The sequence below is a fragment of the Silurus aristotelis genome (assembly GCF_946808225.1).
Source record: "Silurus aristotelis genome assembly, chromosome: 28".
In the NCBI taxonomy this organism is placed as follows: Eukaryota; Metazoa; Chordata; class Actinopteri; order Siluriformes; family Siluridae; genus Silurus; species Silurus aristotelis.
The window spans coordinates 3,388,011-3,415,708 of NC_139601.1; the positions used below are offsets into that span (position 1 = coordinate 3,388,011).

The window sequence follows — 27,698 nt, forward strand, 5'->3', positions numbered from 1 at the left end:
ATATTTTCTAAAAGCGGCAAAAAAAAAAAAAACACTTTTGCTTTTTTATTGTTTTATGGCGCCATCTAGTGGATACATATTGTTTCTTTCTTTCTTTTTTAACTTTACTTTTTTTTTTTTTTTTTTTTTACATTTTTAGATCATTCTAACAACAGACCCTATTGGTTTCTCTTAGATTTGGATTAAACAATTGTCTGTTACTTCAACTACTTTAGCATGAAGAAATAATAATAATAATAATAATGATAATAATAATAATAATAATAATAATAATAATAATAATAATAATAATAGAAATTAGATTTTTATTTAAGATAGGTTTCATGGACACCACTTAATATTAAATAATTTCCTAGAAAAAATGGGATGGATATGTTTTGCCTATTATGGTCTTTTGCCACTATCTAGTGATAACATTATAGTGTTTCAAGATTTCGGCAAAATAAATAAATGTACTCATCATTTACTATATAAAATATACAAATATATATTAAAAAATATATATGTTTCTTGTTGTTCTTCTACTGCTTCTTCTGCTTCTTTCAGCTGCTCCCATTACGGGTCGCCACAGCGGATCATCCGTCTCCATACCCCCCTGTCCTCTACATCTGCCTCTTTCAACCCAACTACCTGCATGTCTTCCCTCACCACATCCATAAACCTCTTCCTTGATCTTCCTCTTTTCCTCCTTCCTGGTGGCTCCATCCTCAGCATTCTCCTACCGATATACCCCATGCCCCTCCTCTGCACACGTCCGAACCATCTCAATCTCGCCTCCCTCACCTTTTCTCCAAAACGTCCTACACTAATCACAATCAATCTTTTCTAGGTACACCTTCTACCACTTCATCTAAGAATTATTTTCTGGCACTGATGACATTAATCATCACCCCTTCCTTACTACTAAATGCTAGACGAGCTCTGAGGTTCAACGTTGACTAAAAAATAAAGGAAATACGAAAAAATAATAAATAATCCAAGTGTCATTGAGAGAAAGCTGTTATATATTACTGTTATTACCTCAAATTAAATTGTTTTAATGAACAACACATCATGCTGTTTGTCCAATTGTGGTTGCAGGTTATTTATTAAGGTAAGCATGGTAAGGAAAAAGCCCTCTGGAAAATTTGAATCATTAAAAACAATTCTACTTTTGGCTGCTCCTGTTGCAGGTCCCCACATTTTAATCATCTATAAATCACTGTCTTCTACATCTTCCTCCTTTAAATCTCATCCTTGGCTTTCCTCTTTTTCTCCTCAGCATTCCATTATACCCCATGTCCCTCACCTTGACCTTGTCCCGCTAATACACTCGTTTCTAATTCTATCCATCTTCATCACCTCTACCTCCACCTCCTGTCTTTTTGTTAATGCCACTGTCTGTAAACCATACAACAGATCAGGTCTCACCTCAGTCTGATAAACTTTCACTTTCACTCTTCTAGACACCTTTTTATCACACTTAAAAATAATAATAATAATAATAATTTTCAATAAGGCAAGAATTTAATAACTGTATATATTGTTGGGTATATACAGTATTACAATAATATACAGCAATATGAAACAGTCATTTATGCAAAAGCTATTTTGAGATACAGTGTATGTATTTATACTATACTTGTCCAGCAGAGGGCAGCGCACACATACACGCCGCTCCATATACATTCCCACGCACCAAAGACCCACTCACCACTAGTGTTTTGTTGTGCCAATAACTAACAGTTTTGCAACAAGTAACAGCAATTATGTCTGTTATAACACACATCACAACTGTATTTGAAAACCCACTCCAAACTGTGAGAGCTGTTAATTTCCAATATTCAGGTTTTTGTTCCCCCCATTGTTTGCCCAGAAGGTGTGTGTGTGAGGAGTGTGTGAGGAATGTACTGCAAGGCATAGTGCAATCTTAACACCTGTCTTTACACCTGTGCTGTGATCGTGCGCAGATATCTTTGGGCCATCGGAAAAAACGTGTGGAAGAGGTGGAAGAAGAGGTTTTTTGTCTTGGTGCAGGTATGTAATGTTATTATTACAATGAAATAAAATTAATTAGATCAATAAAAAAAAAAAAAAAAAAATATATATATATATATATATATAGAGAGAGAGAGAGAGAGAGAGAGATATGTCAGGTTCATTTGATATGTTTCAATAGTTTTCAAATCATCTTTAATTTAATGATATACTAATACTAATTAATAACTAATACTACTATTAATAATGATTACTAGCAAGAAATACATAAAAAATGGGGGGGGGGGGGGGAATCCGCGGTGCGCTTTGGGAAGAAAAGTTGAGAGAGTGCCGGTGGGAAGACACGTACCGGGATACGCATGCGCGATAACAACGACCGCCGTGAACCAACATATACCACCAATAACGGACAGTGAGAGTGTGGAAGTTTAAATAGGAGCTGGTGATGATGATAAACGAGCCCCAGATGTGCGCGATTGAAGCCGGGAGCTTCAGAGAAAACGGCCGAGAAAACCACTTGCCACGCCCCCTTCGGCGCCCTTCAGCGTGGCAGGTGGATTCCTGACAGATAAACATGTACTGTATGTATTTTTATAACATGCCTTCATCAACCAAATCGCAGCAACGCTGTTGTGTAAAAAAAAACCTTGAAAAACACGTGCATGCACATTCTCATTTATTAACGCACATCATGTACATAAAGAAATTTCAAGCACGTTAATATACTGCCGCCATTTTTATTTTCGTTTATCTCGATCATCGGTTATCTCGATGCTTTTTGGCAACCCCCTAGGACATCGACATAACCGGGTTCCACTATATATATATATATATATATATATATATATATATATATATATATATATATATATATATATATATATATATATATATATATATATATATATATATATATATTTTTTTTTTTTTGTGTTTGTTTGTTTTTTTAATACTTTTTTTTTTTACTTGTCACATGAACATTGCAATGAAATTCTTTCTTCACATTCAATGTTAGCAAGCTGGGGTCACACACACACACACACACACACACACACACACACACACACACACACACACACACACTCCCAGCCACATGTTCAGCAAACTACTGCCATAGTAGTTGACCTGTGTGTGTGTGTGTGTGTGTGTGTGTGTGTGTGTTGGCTAGTAAAAGCATTCCAGCATGCTCTGTTTGATTGTGTGTATTTGAGTGCACAAGTGATCTTGCTTTATTGTGCTTTTTACTCCTGCTGTATGTGCTTGTGTATATTTTCTGTTTATATTTTGTTTTGTTTCACACGTCTTTTTTTTTCTTTTTTTTTTTACAGTATCTTCTTATTTTTGTCATGTTGGGTCTTGTGAAAGCGGCCTGGTGAACGTGTGTTTCTCCATCTGCCACTAAAACGTGGGGTTTAAATGCTGTTAAGATGAGACAGAGAAGTGGTTGAGATTTAGTGTTTCTCCGTCTGTTTCGTCTGATCGAGTTAACGACATGCGCAGGTCTTATGCAACATTGTTTTTAGTCCCTCTGCAAATAAACAGGGAACGGAAGTCGTCTTACAGAACTTCACACCAGGAAATGTGTGTGTGTGTGTGTGTGTGTGTGTGTGTGTGTGTGTGTGTGTGTGTGTGGATTTTCTAGTATAAAATAAACATTTAAATTAGCTAGTGAGCCACTCAGCTATACTGATGTGATACAATTTGACGTTCATGCAGTGTAAAGCCACGCCTCCTTTTTATAATCACTGTACTGTGATTGATAGACACTGAGGCCACGCCCCTTTTTGCATGACTTATAAGCAGAGAGGCTGTGGCCTTTCCATTGTGACTGGGAGACACAGAGGCTATGCCTCCCTCATTGACCATGCCACTGTTATTGAATGAATGCCACGCCTCCTTTATTACACATTGACCACACCCTTTTTTATTACACAGAATCCACACCTCCTTTCCTCATGGCTTTTAATCACATAGGCCAGGGCTCATTTATTACCCAAAGGTCCCACCTAATTATTATACAAATATCACACCTTATTTATAGCACCTCCAGATTATACCACCACATCCCTGTGTTTGATAAGCACATAGGCCCACATTCTTTATTAAACAAATGCCACACCTTCCTTAACTACCCAGAGGCCACACCTCCTTTATTAAACAAATGCCACACCTTCCTTAACTACCCAGAGGCCACACCTTCTTTATTAAACAAATGCCATACCTCTTTTAGCTATCCAGAGGCCACACCTTCTTTATTAAACAAATGCCACACCTCCCTTAGCTACCCAGAGGCCACACCTGCTTTATTAAACAAATGCCATGCCTTTCTTAGCAACCCAGAGGCCACACCTTCTTTATTAAACAAATGCCACACCTTCCTTTAGCTACCCAGAGGCCACACCTCCTTTATAAAAAAAAATGCCACGCCTTTCTTAGCAACCCAGAGGCCACACCTTTTTTATTAAACAAATGCCACACCTCCTTTATCACACCCCCATACATATTTCGTATATAGTAAACACCTCCTTTATTAAATGAATGCCACACCTAATTTAGTTACCCAGAGTCCAACCTTCGCACCTTTTTTTATTACACAAAGGCCACTCCTCCACACCTTGTTTTTTTGGACTGACAGGTATATAGGCCACACCTCCTTTACAATAACGATGAATGAAAGAAATGTTGCACAGCTCTTTAAAAATCTCTTGTCTCCAGCTGTGCATGTGTTCTCCCGGCCCTGCATGCACTCTGCTCTGTTTATTTCAGGTCAGATGAACTCATTACCTTCAGTGATTCAGAAGTGTTTAATTACAGTCACAACTGAGATGCACTGGCATACCACTGGAGCACATCTCATACAGGCCAGAGTTTTCAGAACATGTGTAACTGTACACCCTGAGCATCATAAATGTACAGTCAGAGATTTAGTAAAACGCTGTTTAGTGCAATATAATGCTCATAATTATATAAATCAGCTCCAGATAAGCTTCATCGGGGTTGTACACGTCTCAGCATAGCTTGAACTGGACCTTTATCAAATTCTTCTTCTTCTTCCTCTTCTTCGCCCTCATTCTCTACTTGTTCCTCTGTTTCGTCATCAATACAATGCACCATTTTTTCTATTTCTTTAGCATTTGTTGCGTTCTTCTAAATTTTCTGCTTATTTTTCTCCCTCTTCTTCCTTTTACTCCTCTTCTTCTTCTTCTTCTTTTTCTTCCTCGTATTTTCAGTTCCCAGTGGCGTTGGCTAAACCGAAGGCGTAAGGCAAATATTTATGATGCAAAGTGAAGTCTAATTATTCTGCAGTCTGGAGGCGACGCTGCAGAACAGCTGGCTGTCCAACCCCCATGACACACACACACACACACACACACACACACACACACACAGTCCCATCTTCTTCTGTCTCTTCATCTCTTCATAACGTGATGGCTTGCTCACTCAGTCTCGAGCCTGTGAATATGTTAATGCCTGTGAGTGACCAGGGGCGTCTCTTCTCAGCCTGTAATATCTCATCGATTTCAGTTCGCCTACACGCACTCTTTTCTTTCTCTCTCCCACGCACAATGCCGTTTATAGCACAACAACAACAATGACGAGGTCATTTAAAAAGCCGAGGCATACCAGGCTAATCAGGGAGCCGGACTCATTTAAAATCCTTTAACCGCCGGGTTGGACAGCAGGTCCGCCGTGCACGGGGAGTCTCGAACTTTAGCGCCCCAGTGCGACAGGGCGAAGGGAGGCTTGGCGAGAGGAAATGGGGTGTGCGGCGTCCCCGAGGCACCTGCTCGCTGCCGAGTCGGTCCGAGAGCTAGGAGGCAGAGCGAGCTCCGTCATCACATGACATTGAATTGATGGTGTCATTCTGAGTGTGGGGTGAGAGGGAGACACCACTTACAGGGCGAGTCAGATTGATACGCACGACCCTGATATGACAGAGGAAGGGCTGATGCGAGAGGGTCGCCAGGCTCACGTTCACATTCACTCATCCATCACTCACGTTTGATAGGCAGGATTTAAGCCAAGCTCACGCTCCAGCGTGTCTGAGACAACTTCTCTCCATTCACATTGTTCAAACCTAACCTAGTAGACATACAGCCAAATGTGAACACATTATCCGACTCAACAGATAACACGATCCAAACTCATAGCAATACACATTGTTTTTTATTACTATTATTTGTCTTTATTTTTATATTTATTCACTTATATTTTTTTATTGATTTATTTATTTGAAAGCTTGCCAGAGAGTTGCACAGGGTGTCTGTGTCTCAGATCACATGAACATTGAATTTTTGTTGGAATTCTAGGGACTATGAGAAACCCTTGGCATATTTCTTACATTTTTATTGCCAAATAGAGTTATATAAAGAATCAATATGAAGGAGTATAACTATGTGAATTAATATTAGGGAGGTAAAGTATGTCTCTCTCTCTCTCTCTCTCTCTCTCTATATATATATATATATATATATATATATATATATATATATATATATATATATATACACACTTTAAAGGACCAATCATTTAAAACAGTCTAAATCTAAATCTATCTATCTATCTATCTATCTATCTATCTATCTATCTATCTATCTATCTATCTATCTATCTATCTATCTATCTATCTATCTATCTATCTATCTATCTATCTATCTATCTATTTGTCTGTCTGTCTGTCTGTCTGTCTGTCTGTCTGTCTGTCTGTCTGGTTTCTGATAGATACATACATACATACATTAATACATACATAGATCACTTTTCATCCCAGAGACAATATTTACGGTTATCATTATAAATTACAGGGTTTTGTGGAATCTGATTTGATATTTATTGACTCACTATTGGTTTTAAATGAAGATCAATGGTTTCCTTTTAAGTCTGTTTCTTCTAATGCCATCTCAGAGAGTTTTTCCCTCACAATTTTTACCTTGTCAATGCTCTAATCTTCAGGTCAGTCAGTACACCTTCGCCATGTGCAGCTACAGAGAGAAGAAGGCAGAACCTGTGGAGCTTCTCCAACTAGATGGATACACTGTGGACTACACCGACCCTCAACCAGGTAACTCAAACCGAATCCATATATATATATCCAATCCACAGTCTCAAAAACACATAGCTGCTATTAATAACTTGTTTATTGGTGAAGGCATCAGATACAGGTTATAAAGCTACACAAAGATCCTGTACATTTATAGTTTGTAGATTTATAGGTTCATTTCATTTAGCTTAATAGAAACTGTAGCGTTAATACTCTTATTATTATACTGCATGCTGATAAAGTTCCCCAAATTTGTGAGCATTTGTGCTTTACAGTATTCACAGGTTTTCTTTTTTGGATTCTTAAAAAAAAATACAAACAAGCAAATAATCATCATCATAATTGTAATCATAATAAATGGGAAAAATTAAGTTCAAATAATATTCTATAATATATAATAAAAATAATTTCATTAAGAACAAAATGCAAATAAAAAAATAATATATATATATATTTTAAAGTACATTTTAAAGTTTTTTATTTACTTTTATTTAATTTATTTTATTTTTCCCAACATTCTGATTATTCTGAGTATATATACAGTATATATATATATATATATATATATATTTGTGTCTTTGATATGCTGATACCTGGGGATTAATGTACACTATTTAAGCATGAAAACAATCAAATAAGTTGTCGTGTGTAGTCACATAATGAAATCTTCATAGTGTTTACTTCATAAATACATAATTTGGCATAATTCTGACTTACATTTCAGGCAAAACGTGCTGAATTCATGCTCAGATTTCCCATCATCAGTATTTATTTAGGCATAATATTCCACAAATACTCAGAGATCATTTATTTGTTGTAATGAATCTCAGTGGGTTTACACACATTAGCAATTACGACTTCCTTTTTGTTTTATAAATTAGACTTACACATTCCTGTTTATTTTGTATTTGTTTGAAAAAAATTGGTTTGTATATTTTATACTCATAAACATATGGACATGTTTTTACTTCTACACAATATCTACAGAATATAGACAGAAGTTTGCGGACCATCCGACCATAATATTTGTATGTACTTTTTGAACATCCCACTCCACGTTCAGAAATGTGGAATGGGATTTAGTCCCCATTTGCTGTTATATTAAGCTCCAGTCTTCTGGAAAGATGTTCTTCTAGATTTTGGAGTGTGCTTGTGTAGATATGTGAAGTTTCATTCAGCCACAAGTCAGGAAGTGATGTAGGTGATGTGAGGAGGTGGGGTGCAGTCAGCGTTCACATTCATTCTGTTTAATAGGGTTGAGGTCAGAGCTCTATAGCACTCAAGATCTTCCAACCCATGTAAACCTTATCTTCATGGAGATGTCATGCTGGAACAGGTTTATGTCTCCTAGTTAAAATGAAGGGAAAATTTCATGCTGCCACATCCAAAGAAACCCTATACAACTGTGTGCCTCCAACTTTATTGTAACATTTAAAACATTTTTAATTGAGTTTTTTATTTTCTTTTAACTACTGATGGACTATAATCAAATATTATATCAATTATTTATTTTTATTATTATTTCATGACTTTTATCATTATTAATTAATGGAGTGAGTGTTTCCCGGTGCAGGTTTGGATGGAGGCAGGACTTTCTTTAACGCCGTGAAGGAAGGTGACACTGTGATCTTTGCCAGCGATGATGAACAGGACCGAATCCTGTGGGTTCAGGCCATGTACAGAGCCACAGGCCAGTCGCACAAACCCATCCCTCCTACACAGGTCCAAAAACTCAACGCTAAAGGAGGAACAGCACCACAGCTCGACGCTCCGATCTCACAGTTCTGTGAGTGTTTTACAACACACACACACACACACACACACACACACACACACACACACACACACACACACACACACACTTTAGGACTGCTCATACCAGGCATTTAGAGCCTAGTTTGCTTGTTTATTTAATGTGGAAGAAATATGTGTGTTATATGGAGTGTGAGTTCAAGACTGTTGGGGCATTTTCTTACAGTTCAGTCTGTAATAGTTCACCTTCTCATAGCTCACCTTCTCATAGTTCACCTTCTCATAGTTCACCTTCTTATAGCTCACCTACTCATAGTTCACCTTCTTATAGCTCACCTACTCATAGTTCACCTTCTTATAGCTCACCTACTCATAGTTCACCTTCTTATAGCTCACCTACTCATAGTTCACCTTCTTATAGCTCACCTACTCATAGTTCACCTTCTTATAGCTCACCTACTCATAGCTCACTTTCTATAGCTCACCTTCTCATAGCTCACCCTCTCAAAGTTCACCCTCTCATAGCTCACCATCTCATAGATCGCCTTCTCATAGTTCACCCTCTAATAGTTCACCTTCTCATAGCTCACCTTCTCATAGCTCACTTTTTCATAGCTCACCCTCTTATAGTTCACCTTCTCATAGTTCACCCTCTCATAGCTCACCATTTCATAGATCACCTTCTCATAGCTCACCCTCTCATAGCTCACTTTCTCATAGCTCACCTTCTCATAGTTCACCTTCTCACAGCTCACCTTCTCATAGCTCACCATCTCATAGCTCACTCTCTCATGGTTCACCTTTTCATAGCTCACCATCTCATAGCTCACCATCTCATAGCTCACTTTCTCATAGCGCAGTCTCTCATGGCTCACCTTCTCATAGCTCACTCTCTCATGGTTCACCTTCTCATAGCTCACCCTCTCATAGTTCACCATCTCATAGCTCAGTCTCTCATAGCTCACTATCTCATAGCTCACTCTCTCATGGTTCACCTTCTCATAGCTCACCATCTCATAGATCACTTTCTCATAGCGCAGTCTCTCATAGCTCACCTTCTCATAGCTCACCTTCTCATAGCTCACTCTCTCATGGTTCACCTTCTCATAGCTCACTCTCTCATGGTTCACCTTCTCATAGCTCACCATCTCATAGCTCACCTTCTCATAGCGCAGTCTCTCATAACTCACCATCTCATAGCTAACCCTCTCATAGTTCACAATATCATAGCTCAGTCTCTCATAGATCACCTTCCCCTCCTCTCCATCTATGCTTTGACTTTTTTTGTCTCTGAACAGAGATGAAGCTGCGATAATGGAAATGTTGATGAGTTAATTACGGAGATTTTTCTCCAACCGTCGCAGTTGTGGATTTATTGCTCTAAATGAATTCATTGAAACCAGTGGTTTGGCTGAAGAGCCGACACGCTCAGCACCTCTCAGCAGCTCATAATTACCGTGTTAAAAGTAACGCCCCATGAATTAAACAGTGTGTTTACAACCTGATTATTTCTAGATGCTATCAGTGAAATGTTACCAAATACCTCCTTGCTTCTTCACACCATCTTTCCTTTCACAACTACAGACATCACTTAAAAAAAGAAAGTCAGATATTCTTGAAATTACGATTAAACCTTTCGATAGGCATCTGAACATTCGCCGTTACTGTTACTATACACAATAAAGCTTTGGAATGAGAGAATGAATATAATTAACATAAACCTGACCAATCAAGAGAAGGAAATCTCTTTCTGAAATCTGAGGAGTGTAAAAATTAAACTAAATTAATGAAAATTGAGTTGAAAACGATGGATGGATGGATGGATGGATGGATGGATGGATGGATGGATGGATAGGTAGGTAGGTAGGTAGGTAGGTAGGTAGGTGGATGGATGGATGGATGGAGATAGATAGATAGATAGATAGATAGATAGATAGATAGATAGATAGATAGATAGATAGATAGATAGATAGATAGATAGATAGATAGATAGATAGATAGATAGGTTTAATTTAAAAACAGTGTGATTAAACCCGGCCCTGTGCTGTCACTCTTTTTCTCTTCCTCTCATTTTACCTCACAAAGAAGCTCCAGCACTGTCACTCAGTGCCTGTAGGCCTAATCTCAGACTCTGTCATCTTTACTGTGTGTGTGTGTGTGTGTGTGTGTGTGTGTGTGTGTGTGTGTGTGTGTGTGTGTGTGAGGGGGTCAGCGCTCCCCAAAGGAGAAACACTAAATAGCCCCAAATGTTGTAGCGTGGACTTTCCTAGAGAACGGATCTATAAATGAAGAGCGTCCCATCAATCAGTGTCAGTTCAGCTCTGGCCTGCTTGTCCGAAGCTGACTAGTGTCATGGCGTGTTACCGTCCAGAGCCGTTCTTACCCTCTGCCAACGTCAAAACCAACGTGACAAGCTCTTATTCAGACACGTTAGAGGGACAAAGTGTCACCTTTTAGACTTAAGTGTTCACTCCGACGCCTTTGTTTCAGCCTGGACCCGTGCTGCCACGTTCGAAATATTAGAAATGTTTACAGGTTTTCAGGTTGAAGCAGTAAGTAATAAGAGAAATTACATATTGTGACTAGCTTCAGGTTTGATAGAAAATCTCAGTGATTAAATCTTAGGGTCAGGTGAAAAAAATATATGTAAAAAAAAAAAAAAAAAAAAAAAAAAAAATGTAATTGAATGTAATATATATATATATATATATATATATATAGAGAGAGAGAGAGAGAGAGCGAGAGAGAGAGTTAATTAAATGTTAAAAGTAAATTAAATGTTTGAATATCTTTTGTTGGAATAAATTACTTGCTGATATCAAAAAGCATCAGTTTCATCCATACTTAATTATAATGATATTATTATTTCTTATAAAAAATTCATTCAATATTGTTAGTAGTTCTAGTAATAAAATAATAAAAAAAATAAATTCTAACTAATATGATGTGAATACATTTCGAGCATTTTATATACACATAAGATCTTTGTGGAGAGCAACAACTCTAATTCTCAAATCCTCAGAGAGTCTTTACCATGAGGTGTCATGTTGAAAATCCAGTGGTCAGTATGAGAGAATTTTACACAAACCACCAAATTATAACTGCTTTAATACAAGATACATACATTTATATGGTCCTGTCAAGCAGACAAAAACATGAACATGATGAATAGCTCAGGGCTTTGCATGGATGTTATCCTTTTTGTTATAGGCTATTTAGACAATAAAGGCTGTATGTTGTTATTTTCTGTCGTATATCTATGCATAATCCTTACACAGAATATTGTATATTACTATATATACACCATATATTATTACCTACTGCACCTTCTGTACATTAATCACCCTCACCCCTGTATATATACACCTCATACTCATATTTATTGTAAATTGGCCCCTTTTGCACTTCTGGTTTAATGCTAACTGCATTTCATTGGCTCTGTACTTTGCACAATGACAAAGTTGAATCAAATCCAATAAAAAAAATATCCAAGTTTCATTTCTATGGTATTGTCTCTTTAGAAGATACTTAAATAGTTGTTGATATGTTGATATTTAAGGGGTGCACTCACTATTGTGAGATACTGTGCATATATACTGTATACATATATATGTAAATATATATATATACACACACAACAGCAGCAGCAGCAGCAGCATTGGTCTTTGGTGTGAGAATATAGTGGATTATATACGGATTATAACTCCAGCTACACCTGATTTTTTTCGAAGAGACTCCAATCTGACACTCGCCGCCCATTAATTGGGAAGTTGGTTAAATCGTGCACTCTTGAAATAAATGGTGTGCAGCAGGCATGTGACCCTTAAACACAGGTGAGGGTTAAGCCGTGTTCCTGCATTCAGATGCAAAGCGCAGAGACTCGGTGGGCCGCTGAACATGAATGGGCACCGGCCTGCAGCACAGGCTTTAAGCTCCGTCTGAAACGGTGAATTAGAATGAGAATAGCCCCCCGAGCGGACTGGATTAAGCAACCAGGTCCTGCTTATTTGCCCAGGCCCTGATGTAATACCTAAGCCCACTAACCATGGAGGAAAGTGAAAATGTGTTGTTGGATTTATTTAGTCCCCTTAATGGACAATAGCTGTATGGGCAGGGGATAAGGGGTGTGTGTGTGTGTGTGTGTGTGTGTGTGTGTGTGTGTGTGTGTGTGGTGAAAGGGGGGTTATTGGGCTGGTCCTCTCCCTGATCGCAGGTTAGTGGGACGGGGTTGCTTTAATTAGACCGACCCCGTGGGGTCCAGGGCCTATGGGCAGCCTGCTGAATGGAGATGGACGATGCTGTGTACACAGGGACACTCAGGAAAAGGTATTTTTAGGAAGCTAGGGATTATTCAGAGCATTCAGATATTAGTCGACTAACGACGGCTCTGATGATCAGGATTATCAGCCGTGAACAGGGACGGAGATTTCTGGAAATATATCAAATCAGCTGTATGAAAACATTATACATCATTTAAATAGGGCTTATAAGGCTTCATGATACCTTTATGGTGCTCGCCATAAATCTACATAAACATTTATAGAGAAATGTAATATGTGTACCATTTATCACCAAGCAAAAGATTATAATTACATTTTTTATTTTATATTATTATATTATTTACACAGAAGTTACTCATTTATACATTTTAGAGAAAATCCTTTATTTCAGTGAGATTTGAAAGATTTTCCCTTTTATACACAGATTTTATTGTATTAATTGATAAATCATAAATTGAATAATTTTGTTCAAATTGAAAGAATTTGATGATTGTTTAAAATTTATGAAAATGATTTCGAATTACAATATTAAATTTTTTTTTAATTAATTCTATTTGAAATGAGAACATTTACCTGATATAATCTCGTAAACATTTACTTTAAAAATACAAAGCTATTAAGACCTTTTAAAAAAATAATTTCATTTAAAAGGGTGGAATGAAGTTATTCATTTTCTTAAATCCACATTTTTTATATTTCTATAAATATATTTATGTATTAATGTATAATTGATATCTTTAGTATAAATATATTAAAAGAGAAATATTAATTAGCGTCATATGCGCTAAAATGTATTAGAAGTGTGTGTTTTCTCCACACAGATGCAGACCGTGCACAGAAACACGGGATGGACGAGTTTATCTCAGCGAACCCGTGCATCTTTGATCACTCCGCGCTGTTTGAGATGGTGCAGCGCCTCACGTTGGACCACAGACTAAACGACTCCTACTCCTGTCTGGTACTCGTTCACGATTCAGTTAAATTCAAACGATTGTATTTCGTTCACATCAATCCAGCATGGTTTGACTCTCCTCTTCATTTTACAATAGTCAAACATTTCTGTTTATAAACCTCATGTTAGAATATGATTCAGATTTGTCTCCTCCTCTGCAGGGTTGGTTTAGTCCTGGTCAGGTGTTTGTCCTGGACGAGTACTGTGCCAGAAACGGTGTACGGGGTTGTCATAGACACCTGTGTTACCTGAGCGACTTGTTGGAGAGAGCTGAGAACGGAGCGATGATCGACCCCACGCTGCTTCACTACAGCTTCGCCTTTTGCGCTTCACACGTGCACGGCAACAGGTACATTCTCCTGTATGAGCCTAGTTTGCTTTGGTTATATTTGAAGAGCACTCTGAATAAAAGCGTACGTCAAACGAATTCTTCCAGAATTGCCAACAATCACAATTACACCAAAAGATATGTCTATTTTATTCTCCACAATACAGTTTGAATAGACCTGGTAAAATTGAATGATTGACACTTTTGAAATCAGACCCTGGAAGCCCCGCCGCCTTCTTACCAGTTAACACTTGGCTGCTTGATTTTCAAGCAGGAAGATGTTAGTTACATGTGTTAATCTTTCACTTTATAAGTCAGCCACCAGAGGAAACAGGTAGCACTTATGAGTCTGTGTAGCAAAACACCTACAGCGTAGCCAGTAGGAAGAGTAGTGTGTGCACAAGCTTGTGCTGCCGTGGCCCCGGGCTCGAGCTCATTGCACCCTGCTGTGGGATTGGGTGTTTTTTATGTATTGCCAAATGTTGCGTCTGATCTATAAATGATAAATGCACAAAAAAATCCTTCCATTGGAAGATCCCCGTGGCACATTTGATTAGGGCCTCCATGAGCTTGTGCTGCTGTGGCCCCGGGTTTGAGAATGTTGCAAGTGTCGCAGTTTGTTTTGCATGCCGCCAAATGTTGGGTCTAATCAGTAGGCACTTGTGGCGCTGCGGTTTAGGGCGAGCGTGATCTTGCGCCCCCTGGCTCCGAACCTGTGTGATGTACCGGGCTGTGGGAGGCATGTTGGTTTTGCGTATTGACAAACATTGGGCCTGATTAGTAAATGATAAATGCTTCTAAAAGAAAACAGGGCATTAGTTGGTGCTGGTGGGTTGGGTCGTGTGTGACCTCACCCCCTTTTAAGGCCCAGGTTCAGACCAGCTTCGGTGAAACCTGCTGTTGGAGTCACAGTGTGTTTTGTGCATTGTTAAAAGTTGAGCCTAAACGATGAACGTCGATTGATAAATGATAAATGTGTTTAAAAAGAAGCAACAAAAAAAGAAGGGGCCTGAGGTTTGATTCCAGGTGCAAATACAATGTGAGAACCTGCATTATAAAGCTTTAGAGTTATTTAAATCTGTAATTAAACTTTTATTTTAGTAAGTAAATACCATATAAAACAGGAAGTAAAACAAAAAAAATCTAAGATATATGTTAAAATTTATTTTTTTTATATATATATATATATATATATAGGAAAAGAAAAACACACATTTACTGTGTAGCCCTGTGGCGAAACAGGAAATTGTTTGCCTTTCAAACTTTGGGTTCTTGGTTCTAATCTTGCTCAAGGCTTTCTTAAAATAAATGCAGAAAAGAAATGATATAAATGCATTTGTTCTCGAACAGCACCAGTAGCTCAGTGGGTTACAGGACACGTGTGTGAGTGGTGTTGAAGATCCTGGTTCAAGTCCAGTTATGGGTGAAATGTACATCCTTAACTTAAGATAGAAGCCAGTGTTTGTTACATTTTTTAAGTGAATAAAAGTAGTATGTTATTACTAACAAAATAAGCGACTATCAAAATAAGGAAGCAAGTTAACAGCAAGTAGATATGTATAAAATGTAAGTGTTCAAAATGTATGTTCATGAGGAAATAAATAAAGATGTGAAAGTAGTAAAACAAATATAATATAATATAATTAGGATAAACTATGTAGGTTGATGTGTAGCTCTGTGGCAGTGTTGGAAAGTGTTCGCCTTTCAACCCGTAGATTCCTGGTTCAAGCACTGCTTAAGTCTTTATTAAAATAAATGCAGAAAAAAAGCTAGAAATGAACAAAAAAGTATTTTGTTCACCAACAGCATCAGTAACTCGGTTAGTTACAGCGCAAGTGTTTGCATGGTGCTGAAGTTCAGGGTTCAAATCCAGGAGTGGTTTACATCCTTGAGCCAGGAATAAGTAAAAGATTTTTATTAACAGGATGTGTAGCAAACTTACAAAATAAAGAAGCAAGTAGATCTGTAGAGTTTTAAGTAGGTTAAAAAAAGAGAGATGAGGGAATGAAATAAAATTTAAAAGGTATTTTAAAAACAATTAGGTAATAAAGTAAAAAAAAAATAAAAAATATATATATATATATATATATATATATAAATAAAATATATATATATATATATATATATATAGCCCAGAGTAGCATAACCCCTTCCTCCACCTCTCCAGGAGCCCCGGTTGGGACATACTGGCTTTCACTCTTTTTCTCTCACTTTGCCAGATTTAGTGTCCCACCGGGTTCCAGCACCTTCAGCTCGCCAGAGGCGGTCACGAACCTGTGTGCTCGCAGTGACAGCCCCAACCTCACCTCTAGCCCACTGAGCCACCGGTGCTTTCTGTCAAACCTGCTTTTTTTAGGGGGTTTATTTTTTACATGATACACAAAAACATGTGATTCTAAACGAAAGACCTTAACTGAAGCCTGAAGCGAGGCTCGAACCAGGACTGTCAGGTTCACGCTTACCTGTGCTCTTACCCACTGAGCCACCAGGTCTGTGTAACCAGTGTGAACCAGTGTGAACCTGCTGCCTTTTTTTAGAGGGGTTTATCTTTTACCTGCTACACAAACACGTCCACCAGGTACTTGCAAACATTGCTGCTCTTTTGGAAGGTGCTTATAAAAGAAAATAGCTACACTGAAGGGAGGTTTGAAACAGAACTGTCAGGTACACAGTTACCTGTGTTCTTACCTAAAGAGCCACTGGATCCTGCTCACCAAGCTGCCTTTTTTATTTATTTATTTATTTATTTATTTTTTGGTCTTCCCACCAGCGCTCTCTGCTTGTTTTTGCACATTTCGAGGGGCTCACATGTTCAAGGCCAGTTGATTTTTGCCCATCATGAATTTGATCATTGTTATACAGTAAATAGTCTTTTTAAGCAACATGCAAACATGTAATTATCTCAGACTAGACAGACTCGGCATGCTTGCCGAAGTCAAGCATGGCAACAACTTCCTGAACTAAAGTCTTTAACAACCAAATTAATACCAAAATAACTGAAAAAATCTACATTTATAAATAAATATATATAATAACCTCCATTCTGCTTCCATCCCATATGATTATGTTCTACATTACTTCCTTTTCAGTTTGCATCTCTCAAGTCTTTTCTCTTTTATTTCCCACCTGACCTCATGCGGTTACAACCTTCTCGAACGCATGTGTGTGTGTGTGAAACAAAGTGAGAGAGTGTGTGAGCTGAATAAATGGCCGGTGTGTGAGGCTGCTCTGCTCAGTGCCCTGTACCAGGCTCCTCCTGCCCCATCTAAAAAAGAGCTCAGACTCATGGAGCTGATGAGAAAGCGGGACTCTAAGTCCCAGGTGGCAGCAGGGCTCAGAAGGTGAGACCGAATATAACAAACTCTGGCATTAGAATGTGATCCCTTAATGATTCTTATTTAACCCCATCTGTCCATCCCCGAGACCTATGATTGGTGTGCGTTCCCAAATGTGAATTCCATCCCACCAAAAAAATAAGCGAGGGAATATCAGAAGCAGAGGTCGAAAGTAACGAATTACTCGCGTTACTGTAATTGATTAGTGTTACTTGTGTACATCTACTTCGTTCTCTTTCTATTAAAAAACTCGTTTCAGATTTATTTCTCCTTGTTGTCCTACACTAGAATCCCCACCTCACCTGCTGTTAAAAAAGGCGGTAAATTTCTACATTTTAAAGTAGCTAATTTTAAGATTTTTAAACCTGTAACTTTACTTAAGTAAAATTTCTTGAGTGGAATATTTATTACTCTTTCCACCTCTGATCGGAATTAGAGTTCCACGTGAGCGCACATTGTACACTGGTGCTTTCTTTGCCATAAATGGACGGCACAAAGGTTAGGATTGTCACTCGTGCAGAAGATGAAGCGTGTGACGGACATTGACGGAGCCGAAGTGGGCTGTCGGCGTGTCCCGTTATGATCGGCTCAGACAAGACGACACATGTAGCTCCAAGTCAGAGCGAGAGAAAGAAAGAAAGACGACGTGTCATCCTGTCAGCCTTGACCTCGAGGCACGATGGTGTTAGTGTCCTGTCCTCCGTCTGTGTCCTCTGCTGTCCGTCTCTCTCGGCCACTCGTTCCTCTTTAACTCCCACGTAGGGTTCAAGTTCGCGACATTCCTCACCTTGAACCCTCGGTACAACAAAAAAACCACACATCCACACACCCCTGGTGCACTGCAGATGGCAACAGTGTGTATCCACGATGTTGCAGGATATGACACTACGACCTCATTACCATATCTGCATTAACATTTTTAATAACTGTCAAGTGGGGTCTCATTTGCATTTCGTGTTTGAATATGCATGATGGCACGTAGGGTTATGATAACGGTAGCACAGTCTGTTCATGAGCAGAGGGGGGAAAGGTTAATTAGTGTGAAATGGATTCATTCATTTGTTTAGCTTTCGTTTTTTGTTGTTTTTTTTAGCAGCAAACAAGGTAATTTAGTATATTTTTAGCTTTTCATTGTCACACATAGATACTTATTTACAATCAGGTAGTCCAAGAGCTGAGGTACGTCATCTGCACTTTTTTATTCCATACGCTTCTACACAAAACGTGTAAAGGCTGGCTCTTTATGGTTTGTGACAGCACCGGGGTGCAAGAAGTGTGTGTGAGTGTGATGGAGGAGGCGTGGGCCGTCATGACATGGCTATGAAGAACAGGAGACATGACAGTCCCCATCACTAAACAAGACAGAGTGGTACAGGAGGGAAGGGGGTCTTGGGTGTCGCACTAGACAGGGGGTCCACCACTGTGTGTATGTGTGTGTTAGGTGGAGGTGTCTTCATCTTCAAAACACCTCAGTTTCCAAACAGCATGTGGATGGCTGTGTGAAACAGACAGGGGTAATGCCTTCACGTCTCAGCCATGATAGATCACCGGTGTCATCCCACGTTTTTTCATATATAAAGCTGACACGTTCTAAAAAATCGTTGCTTCATTGTTTAGTTTAATTTCATTGAACAAACATTAGAATTTAGGTTGTAAATGTAAGTCAGTGATTGTGATAGTGTTTAGGCCAACAGAGATGGTCTTGCTGGCCCTGATGCCCGTCACTGATAAATATATCATTTTGTTACTACTACATAGCGCAACATGCTCATCCTGCACACATCCAAAATTGAAGGTCTAAATATTGAAGTCATCACGAGTATGTGGATCTGTGTGTATTTTTTTGTTTGTGTGCGTGTGTATTTTTGCTGACCTCATGTGACCCTACACATGACCCCATGTAAATATCTGTGACCTTTGTAACCTCAGCCGGCAGACTAGCAGTGCTAACTGGTGAGTGTGTGTGTGTGTGTGTGTGTGTGCGCGCGCGCGCATCACCTCAGGCCTGATGGAATCGGCACGGTCACCGTAGAGGAACGTGAACGCTTCGAGGAGATTAAAGAGCGTCTGCGAGTGCTACTCGAAAACCAGATCACTCACTTCAGGTACACAGCTAGGAACAACTGCACCAGCAATTCTTTAAATAGTCCATTTCACAAAATAAAGAAATAAAAAATACTCTATTCAGACGAATTGTGAATCTTCTACAAGTGAGCAAACTATTTTTGCTTGCATGTCAACTATGTTTTAAATACTAGATAGATTTTTAATAATGAATAAATGAATGAATGAATGTGATCTTGTGTTCATTACTGTACTGTGTCATTCAAATAAAAAATGGCTATGCATTAATTGCATACAAACCTCTTACTTTAATAATAATACTACTGATTATTATTATTACTGTTAATAGTAGTATTTCTTTATTTCTTCATGTTTTTATTGTGTATTTACTTTGAACCTCGTTTTAATTCCCAGGTACTGTTTTCCATTTGGACGGCCAGAGGGAGCTCTGAAGGCTACACTCTCTCTGCTGGAAAGGGTGCGGCATCCTCAAAACACACACGATTACATTTTATATACAGTATCTCACAAAAGTGAGTACACCCTTCACATTTCAGCAACTATTTTACTATCTCTTCTCAAGGGACAATACTATAGAAATGTGACCTGACTTGCACTTAGGGTTTACTCACTTTTGTTGCCAGTTATTTAAACAGTAACGGCTGTATGTTGAATTAATTTCAGACGACAGTAAATCTATACTGCTATACAAGCTGCACATTGACTATAAATTATATCAATTTCTATAGTATTGTTCCTTGAGAGAGTTGCTGAGTATGAGAGGTGCACTTACTTTGTGAGACACTGTACGTCTTTTTAAAGATAAAAAGTATTCACTGCCATTTACTGTAAAACTGCAAGCTCCATTTATGCCACTGAAAAGGCTATGGCATTAATTGCAGCGTAATCGTGCAAACAGAATGTTATACTCGCCTGTATGTGTCTGGGCCCGTTGCCAGGTGTTGATGAAAGACATCGTAACTCCGGTACCCCAGGAAGAGGTGAAGGCCGTGATCAGGAAATGTCTGGAACAGGCGGCGCTGGTGAATTACCAGCGTTTGTCCGAGTACGCGAAAGTGGAAGGTAAAATAAATATCCATTCTTTTTTTTTTTAGGATAAAAAAATGTGTTTCTCATGAAACTGAATTTATATTGCTAACAAGTTTTGCATTATGCTGGATTCAGGTGCCTTTTGTGCCCTTTGTGGTCAGGGTGATCATGTGACCATTGGCTTGTCTCAATGAAACACGAGCTGTTTTCCCCTTGAAGTTTCACTCTTTAATAATGTTTACCTGACTGTAGAAAAAGAGCAGGATGCTCCACACACACACCTGAGGAAAGTTATATTATGCATGAATACAGGTACAATCCCACAGTCACAAATAGGGAACCCGTTTCAAACCAGTGCAGATTTAATGCACGTGCGATAGTTTCCTAACACGGCATATTTCAGAGGGTGGGATGGTGTATTTAAAAATTAGAAGTTGATTAATTTTTCTTTTTGTGATTGCGACCACACTGATCTTCAGAAGCTGTTTAGAGGTAAACTAGGGGGAACATGTGAAGTATTAATTCACGATTCTGATTCGCCGAAAGCACGGGGATCTTGTTAAAGACTACACTGACACACAAGATAAGTATACAGTTACACAAAAAATGGCAGTGATAATACCTCAAACACAGTCCAGTTTCTTTTAGTATTTCTTATTAAAAGCTTACAACAAAGCAAATATAATATTTTTTAACTTATGCAATATGGACAAAAGTATTGGGACACCTGACTTTTCCAGTCATATGTGGTTCTTCACCGAACAGCACAAAACTGGAGGCAAACAATTTTACAGTATTCAAATTTCTCTTCACTTGAATGAACAGACACAAACCTGTTCCAACATGACAATGCCCCTGTGCACAAACCTAGCTCCATGAAGATATGTTTTGGAAGATCTTAAGTGGCCTGTTTTAGATCTCTAACCTCAACCCTACTGAACACCTTTGGGATGAATGTGAACACTGACTGCACCCCAGGCCTCTTCACCTCACCTACATCAGTTCCTGACTTTACTAACACACATTAATGTCCACGACTAAATGAATGTCCACAAATCTCCACAAGCACACACCAACATCTTCCCAGAAGAGTGGAGGTCATTATAACAGCAAATTGGACTCAATGTGGAATGGAATGTAAAAAAAAAAAAAAAAAACACATACCAAACTTATGGTCAGGTGTCCACAAACTTTTGTCCGAATAATTATTATTTTTTTTTTACTTTTTTCTTATTACTTAAATTGCATTTTCTCATCCTGTCGGCAGATAATATTGCGTCTAGAAACATGAAAAAATGAAATGAAAAAAGAGCAAAATTTAGCCAATGCAGGACTAATTGAAGTAAAAAATTCCTAAAAAATAGATGTACAGTAATAATTATATTTGTCATCCTTTAACAGGAAATACTTGATATTTTCACTGCACCCTATTTATTGGGAAGATTTTTCTTATTTAGATTTTATTTACACTAATTGTGATTCTGTCTCTCTCTCTCTCTCTCTCTCTCTCTCTCTCTCTCTCTCGCACTGTTCGAGTAGTGTTTAAACTTTAGCTGATCGTAGATAAACCATTTCACCAGACATTGCCATACTGACACCGATGTGAAATCTCGGGTGCCGAATTCGAGTGATTGTTGCTTGTGTTCTCTACGCTGATGCTTTAAATGCTATTGAAGATGTACTGTAAGTAAAAATGCATTCAGTCCTCCACTATGAAATCGTCTTCGCTGCCCCCTGTCAGCCTTTCACCTTTTTCCTCTACCAGGTGTTGAAAAGAGAAAAAAAAAACCTCCCAAAAACAAATGGAAAAAACAAAACAAAAAAACTGTTGTTGTTTTTGTCCTCCAGCTGACACGTGCGTCGGAACCATGCTTTTTCCTTTTTCCTAACCTGTTTTTTTTTTAATCCCTCCATTTCCACAGTTCCACAGTTCCTCTACTTCCTGTCTTTTTCTCTGTCCTCCGTTCCTTCTCTATCTCTTAATTATTCCTTATCGCTGAGTTTCCCTCTGGCTTTGCTGCTTGTCTTGGACTCCTTCTTTACAACACTTTACACTATTGTCATATAATTGGCTTTTCAACTGTCGCCGTACTCGTGAAAAAATACAACATTCAACAGGACAACGTTGATTTGCATAGTCTCACAGATTCCAGAACGTTTATTAACAGCAGCAGCCACTGGAGATACTTCGGAGTAAAGGATTCTAAACCTTTCATCAAAATGTTATTACCCTGAAGTATAAAGTTGGCTTTAGTAATGGTTAAACTTAGCAGATGCTTTTTTCCAGAGCGACTAACATTTATCTCATGTAGGGGACCAGGAGCATCATCTGGGTGTGGCTGGGATTTGCACTCATGACTTTTGGATGCAAAGTCCAATGTCATAACCACCATTGTTTCTAGTTAAATTGGAAGCAAGTAATGGTTAACATCTATCTTCTCCAGTTGCTAAGCAATAGTGTTCTCAAGGTGAGGAAATCATGTCAAAAGCACAAATCAATTACGACCCGTTTGAACGCAACAAAATTACTTCTTGCTGCAGGTGGAAATTTTTCCATTTCATTGATCTATGCTTAAACAAAAAACTCTTTCTTCAAGGGTTCTTCAGAAACCAGTTGTTCTGTACTTGAGGGCTTTTGTGTGTAATTGTTAGAGCAGGAGAACCTCGGATGCTTTCGCCTGTAAAGTGTTTGGCGTAGAGCACAATAGAACACTAGGTTTTGAGGCAAATGAACACTAAATCAAGCTCAAAACAACTGGTCCAATGTTTTTCAGCTGCTGGGCGGTCTCATTCCCATTTCCAACTTGCAGGATTGCAGGATCAGCAGCAAATTCTCAAAGCATTTCTATTAAGTAGCATGATTGTGCAAAACAGCTCCTGCTAACTTCTGGTTTTATGGTATTATGAAACATTCTGTGGAAGCCGAGGTATTCATAAAGCCCCAATTTCTGAACGCACCAAACCATTACCTACTAAGACTGTACTGAAATCCCTTAGAGCCTCTACTACACATGCATGGAGAATTCCTCTCTCTCTCTCTCTCTCTCTCTCTCTCTCTTTCTGTCTTTCCTCTGACCCCTGCTCTTGCATGCCCGGTCCTCTTTTGTAGGGAAAAAGAGAGAAATGTATGAGCATCCTGTCTACTGCTTGGCGTCACAAGTTATGGATTTAACCATTCGTGAGTACCTGCCCTCATCCTCCACCAGTCCATCCCTTTTCTCCCGCCTTTATTAATCACTGTCAGTACCTCACCTGGTTTTTCCGCAGTCCAACCTTCTGACCAATAACATCCTGTCACTTTATTTGTTCGCCTTTTTTTTCTTTTTTTTTTAAACCCTCCTTGTCTGGCTAAGTCGAGTGTCAAATCTTCAGCCAGTCAGTCTGTCCACTTCCATCAGCCTCTCATGTTTGTTTGGTGCTTCCGGTGTTATATCTGTAAGCTTTTTTTTTTTGGTTTTCTCGTGCTGACTCGTGCATTTCCTGTCTGTTGCGATTTGAATGCATTTTTACTTTTGCTTCTGTTTGACCGCCCTCCTTTGCACCTCAGCCATGTCACAAGCGTTTCCACAGAGCTCAGGTACTGTACGAAACCTGCGTTCCAGTATTTCACTAGAACTCGAAGCCCTAGGGATATTTTTTTGATGACTACACGTTGGATCTCTCTATGTGGTCAAACCATGATGACGGTCGCATTTTGTTCACTTTCGTTTTTTTTCTTCTTTTTTTTTTTTTTTACTGTGTGTCTTCACAGTCTACCGTATCGTATCACTGTCTGTCTTACATCAATACACTAATGTCATCAAAGGTTGAAATCTCTCTGTGTTCTCACCTTTGTGAAGCACCGAGGGTCAAATTTGATCTGCTGGACACTTTCTAGCTTTTCTCTGTTATTCTGTCTGTCCTCTCTTTTGCTGGCTGTCACTCTCATCTTTCCGATTTGAGCCTCAGAAAATGGTTCGGCGGCTGACTTTCTCTCTTCTCCTTCTCCTACCCTTTTCCTCCCTTCCTTCTCTCTTTTATTCTCTTTGTTCTCTAGTTGAAAAATCTCAGAAGGATCAGAAGGATCCAGGTGAACCCTTTTGTTTAACTAATTACTAAAAACAACAACAACAAAAAAAGCATTCCAGCCTTGGACATAACCACCTTACAGCTTTGCTCGAGCACCGCCTGAAAAAGCCACAGCAATGCTGCGATGGTGTTATGCTTACCTCCGCTAGTTCCCCCATTCCCATTCCTGTAAAGAAAACTTACCTTAGATTGTAGAAAATATTAGTGCTACAGTACTGTAAAAAGTGTTTCCCCCAACACACACATTTTCCTTCTTTATTTCTTATTATTACACCGAATAGTTTAAATACTAAAACCAAACAAGATCTAATATTAGATAAAGGGACCCTTGTATGGTGGAATTTAAACATACCCACTCATGTTCCCTTTGTCTAAAATTACACAATGTTCTAACCATGTGGTTTGAATTAAGCAAAAAAACAAAAGATCAAAGGCGTTTTGTGTGTGTGTTGGGGGGTGAATACTTATTCACAGCATCGTATTGTATACAAATTAAAACCAAAGCTGTAACAGTTTAATTCCGCATTATTTTTGTGGAATTAAATCATAAAAAGGAAGATGCCTTTGCAAAAAATTGGGTCATTTTATCGATTATCCATATCGAAGTCCCTTCATACTCGAAGCGGATCTGCGAGAAATCTGCTTCGTCGTCACTCCTCTCTGTTGTGTGTGAAATACCCGATTTGGCACAGCAAGGCATTTCTTCTGCAGTAGGTTTTGAAGGTGTTCTGTACCACGGATCTCGCCTTTCATTTTAACCCTTTACACCAGAACCAGTTTCAGTCCAAATATCCACTTCAGTGCTGTTTACATTCACAAGGCCAGATGGACGGTTAAAGGGTTAACTGGAAAGTTAGCAGTGTGTGGAGTGTATTCTGTGATGGAGACTCATTGGCTGAGAAGAGTGAGGCCTGTCATATCGGTGTTCTTTAAAAAAAAAAAAACACAAAACTGGTGCTGTTGTCCATTTCATTTCATCCTGGGACCAAAAAAACTAAAAAAGTGGCACACTTTAACATACACTCACCAGCCAGGTTAATAGGAACACCTCGTTGATTAAGCAGAGGGAATTATAACATCATATGGATGCAGGTCAAGAGCTTCAGTTAATGCTCATATTTCATGCGCAACAATGTCTATAGACTTTTGGTGTGAAAAACAATAAAGGCTGGATTAAGCGTACAAGGAAGCTCTGGCAACTCAAATCCCAACACCTGTTAATAAAAAGCATCTCATCACATTGAACCTTGAGGTATTAACAGCAGAAAAACACTCCTCAGGCAACACTTTGAGACTATAGTGTGAACCCTGAACGGAAAAAAAGACCATAATTATTTCCTGACCTCTAGAGATAAACTGATGTGTCTGAAACACTCTTTACACCAGATAGTAACTGCGATCACATGATTTCTCATGTCAGTATTTAAACATTGACTAAAGCTCTTGTCTAGTATCTGAATGAGTTTATACACATCACTTTAGGCACGCTGCTGATTGGCTGATTCGGATAAGTGCATGAATGTATGGGTGTTCCTAGTAAAGTGGCCGGTATGAGTATACCCGGTTAGGTTCGTATAGTCACTCTTCTCAGTCAATCTTTCAGTCTTAGAGTCATACTAACTCTCCCTCATTAACCGTAGTGTTCATTAATGTCTGTTTACTTTGCAAAAAGACATCTCCATGACGCTGGATCTCATTAGACAGAATTTCATTCCCATAAAGCTCCGTGTCTTATGTGTAACCATTATGATAAATTAATAAATGATTCATTATCATTCACATTATCTGACTTCATATAATTCTAGATGGAAAAACCTGGAAGCTGATTTTTTAGAGAGAAATAGAGTCAAGATGTTAGCAAGTATAGCTTCCTGCACGTGCTGAGCATTCTGCATGATAACTGTAACATACTTTCTTTTTTTTTTCTTTGCTTTAATTTGACTCATTACACGCATTCTTTCTTTTTGACAAAATCCGAGAAAGAGTTTGAAGCGCTGAAAAAAAAGACTTTCGGCTTTGTTAAACAATACCACCGTCTTTTATGGTTTTTGAGTCACATGCATGTCCCTATTGAGAGCAAACAGTCGTCTGGAGTGTTATCTATAATGGAATGACCTGCCCAGTCACCGCACTTTAATCACTACTCTGAGATGCACTGGATCACAGGGTCAGAAAGCGAGTTTTCTGAGAGGCATAGCAAATTATTTCAGCTGAATGTTTGGAGAGAAGGACTGTCTGGATGGCAAGAGAGTGTAAAGCTGTTATTCAGGATAAGGGAGGATATTTCAATGAAAATAACGTGTAACATCTGTACATACTTATTATCACTTAATATATCACAGCATGTGTCTCTAATAACCATAAAAGACTAGGTGTTTCCAAACTTTAGACAAGAAGTGCATTTTATCGTTATATATATATATATATATATATACCCCTTACATTTCAGCAACCAATTTTAGTGTATCTTCTAAAGGGACAATACAACAGAAATGAAACTTGGAAATATTTTAGTGCAGCTTGTATAGCAGTACAGATTTACAGTCCTATAAAAATAACTCAACATACAGCCATTATTGTCTAAATAACTGGCAACAAAAGTGAGTACACCTCAAGTGATAACAGCTGTGCGTCATGTAACCAAGCAAAGTCCTGAGCTATTCATCATGTTTTTGTCTGCTTGACAGGACCATACAAATTTATATCCTGTATTAGACCAGTTACAATATAGTGCTTTGAGTACAATTCTCGCCGGATGATCAATATGGAATTACTGAATTACTGCAACCATGTCATATGGTCTGATAAGACCAAGATAAACTTGTTTGGCTCAGATGGTGTCCAGCATGGT

At 38.6% G+C, this 27,698-nt stretch overlaps 1 protein-coding gene across 3 annotated transcripts in view; it reads left to right on the top strand.

The window, feature by feature from the left end:
• Window positions 1-27,698, top strand: part of cadpsa (Ca2+-dependent activator protein for secretion a) — a 117,079-nt gene that overhangs the window by 61,828 nt on the left and 27,553 nt on the right. The window contains exons 11-20 of one of the 3 annotated variants that reach the window (XM_083534739.1): window positions 1,950-2,016; window positions 6,931-7,039; window positions 8,592-8,804; window positions 13,872-14,008; window positions 14,164-14,351; window positions 19,669-19,770; window positions 20,144-20,207; window positions 20,689-20,812; window positions 23,889-23,957; window positions 24,816-24,848. In XM_083534739.1, coding sequence (XP_083390865.1) covers window positions 1,950-2,016; window positions 6,931-7,039; window positions 8,592-8,804; window positions 13,872-14,008; window positions 14,164-14,351; window positions 19,669-19,770; window positions 20,144-20,207; window positions 20,689-20,812; window positions 23,889-23,957; window positions 24,816-24,848 — 1,106 coding nt within the window. The remainder of the gene's footprint in view (window positions 1-1,949; window positions 2,017-6,930; window positions 7,040-8,591; window positions 8,805-13,871; window positions 14,009-14,163; window positions 14,352-19,668; window positions 19,771-20,143; window positions 20,208-20,688; window positions 20,813-23,888; window positions 23,958-24,815; window positions 24,849-27,698) is intronic. The other 2 variants (XM_083534740.1, XM_083534741.1) reach the window with 2 other exon arrangements.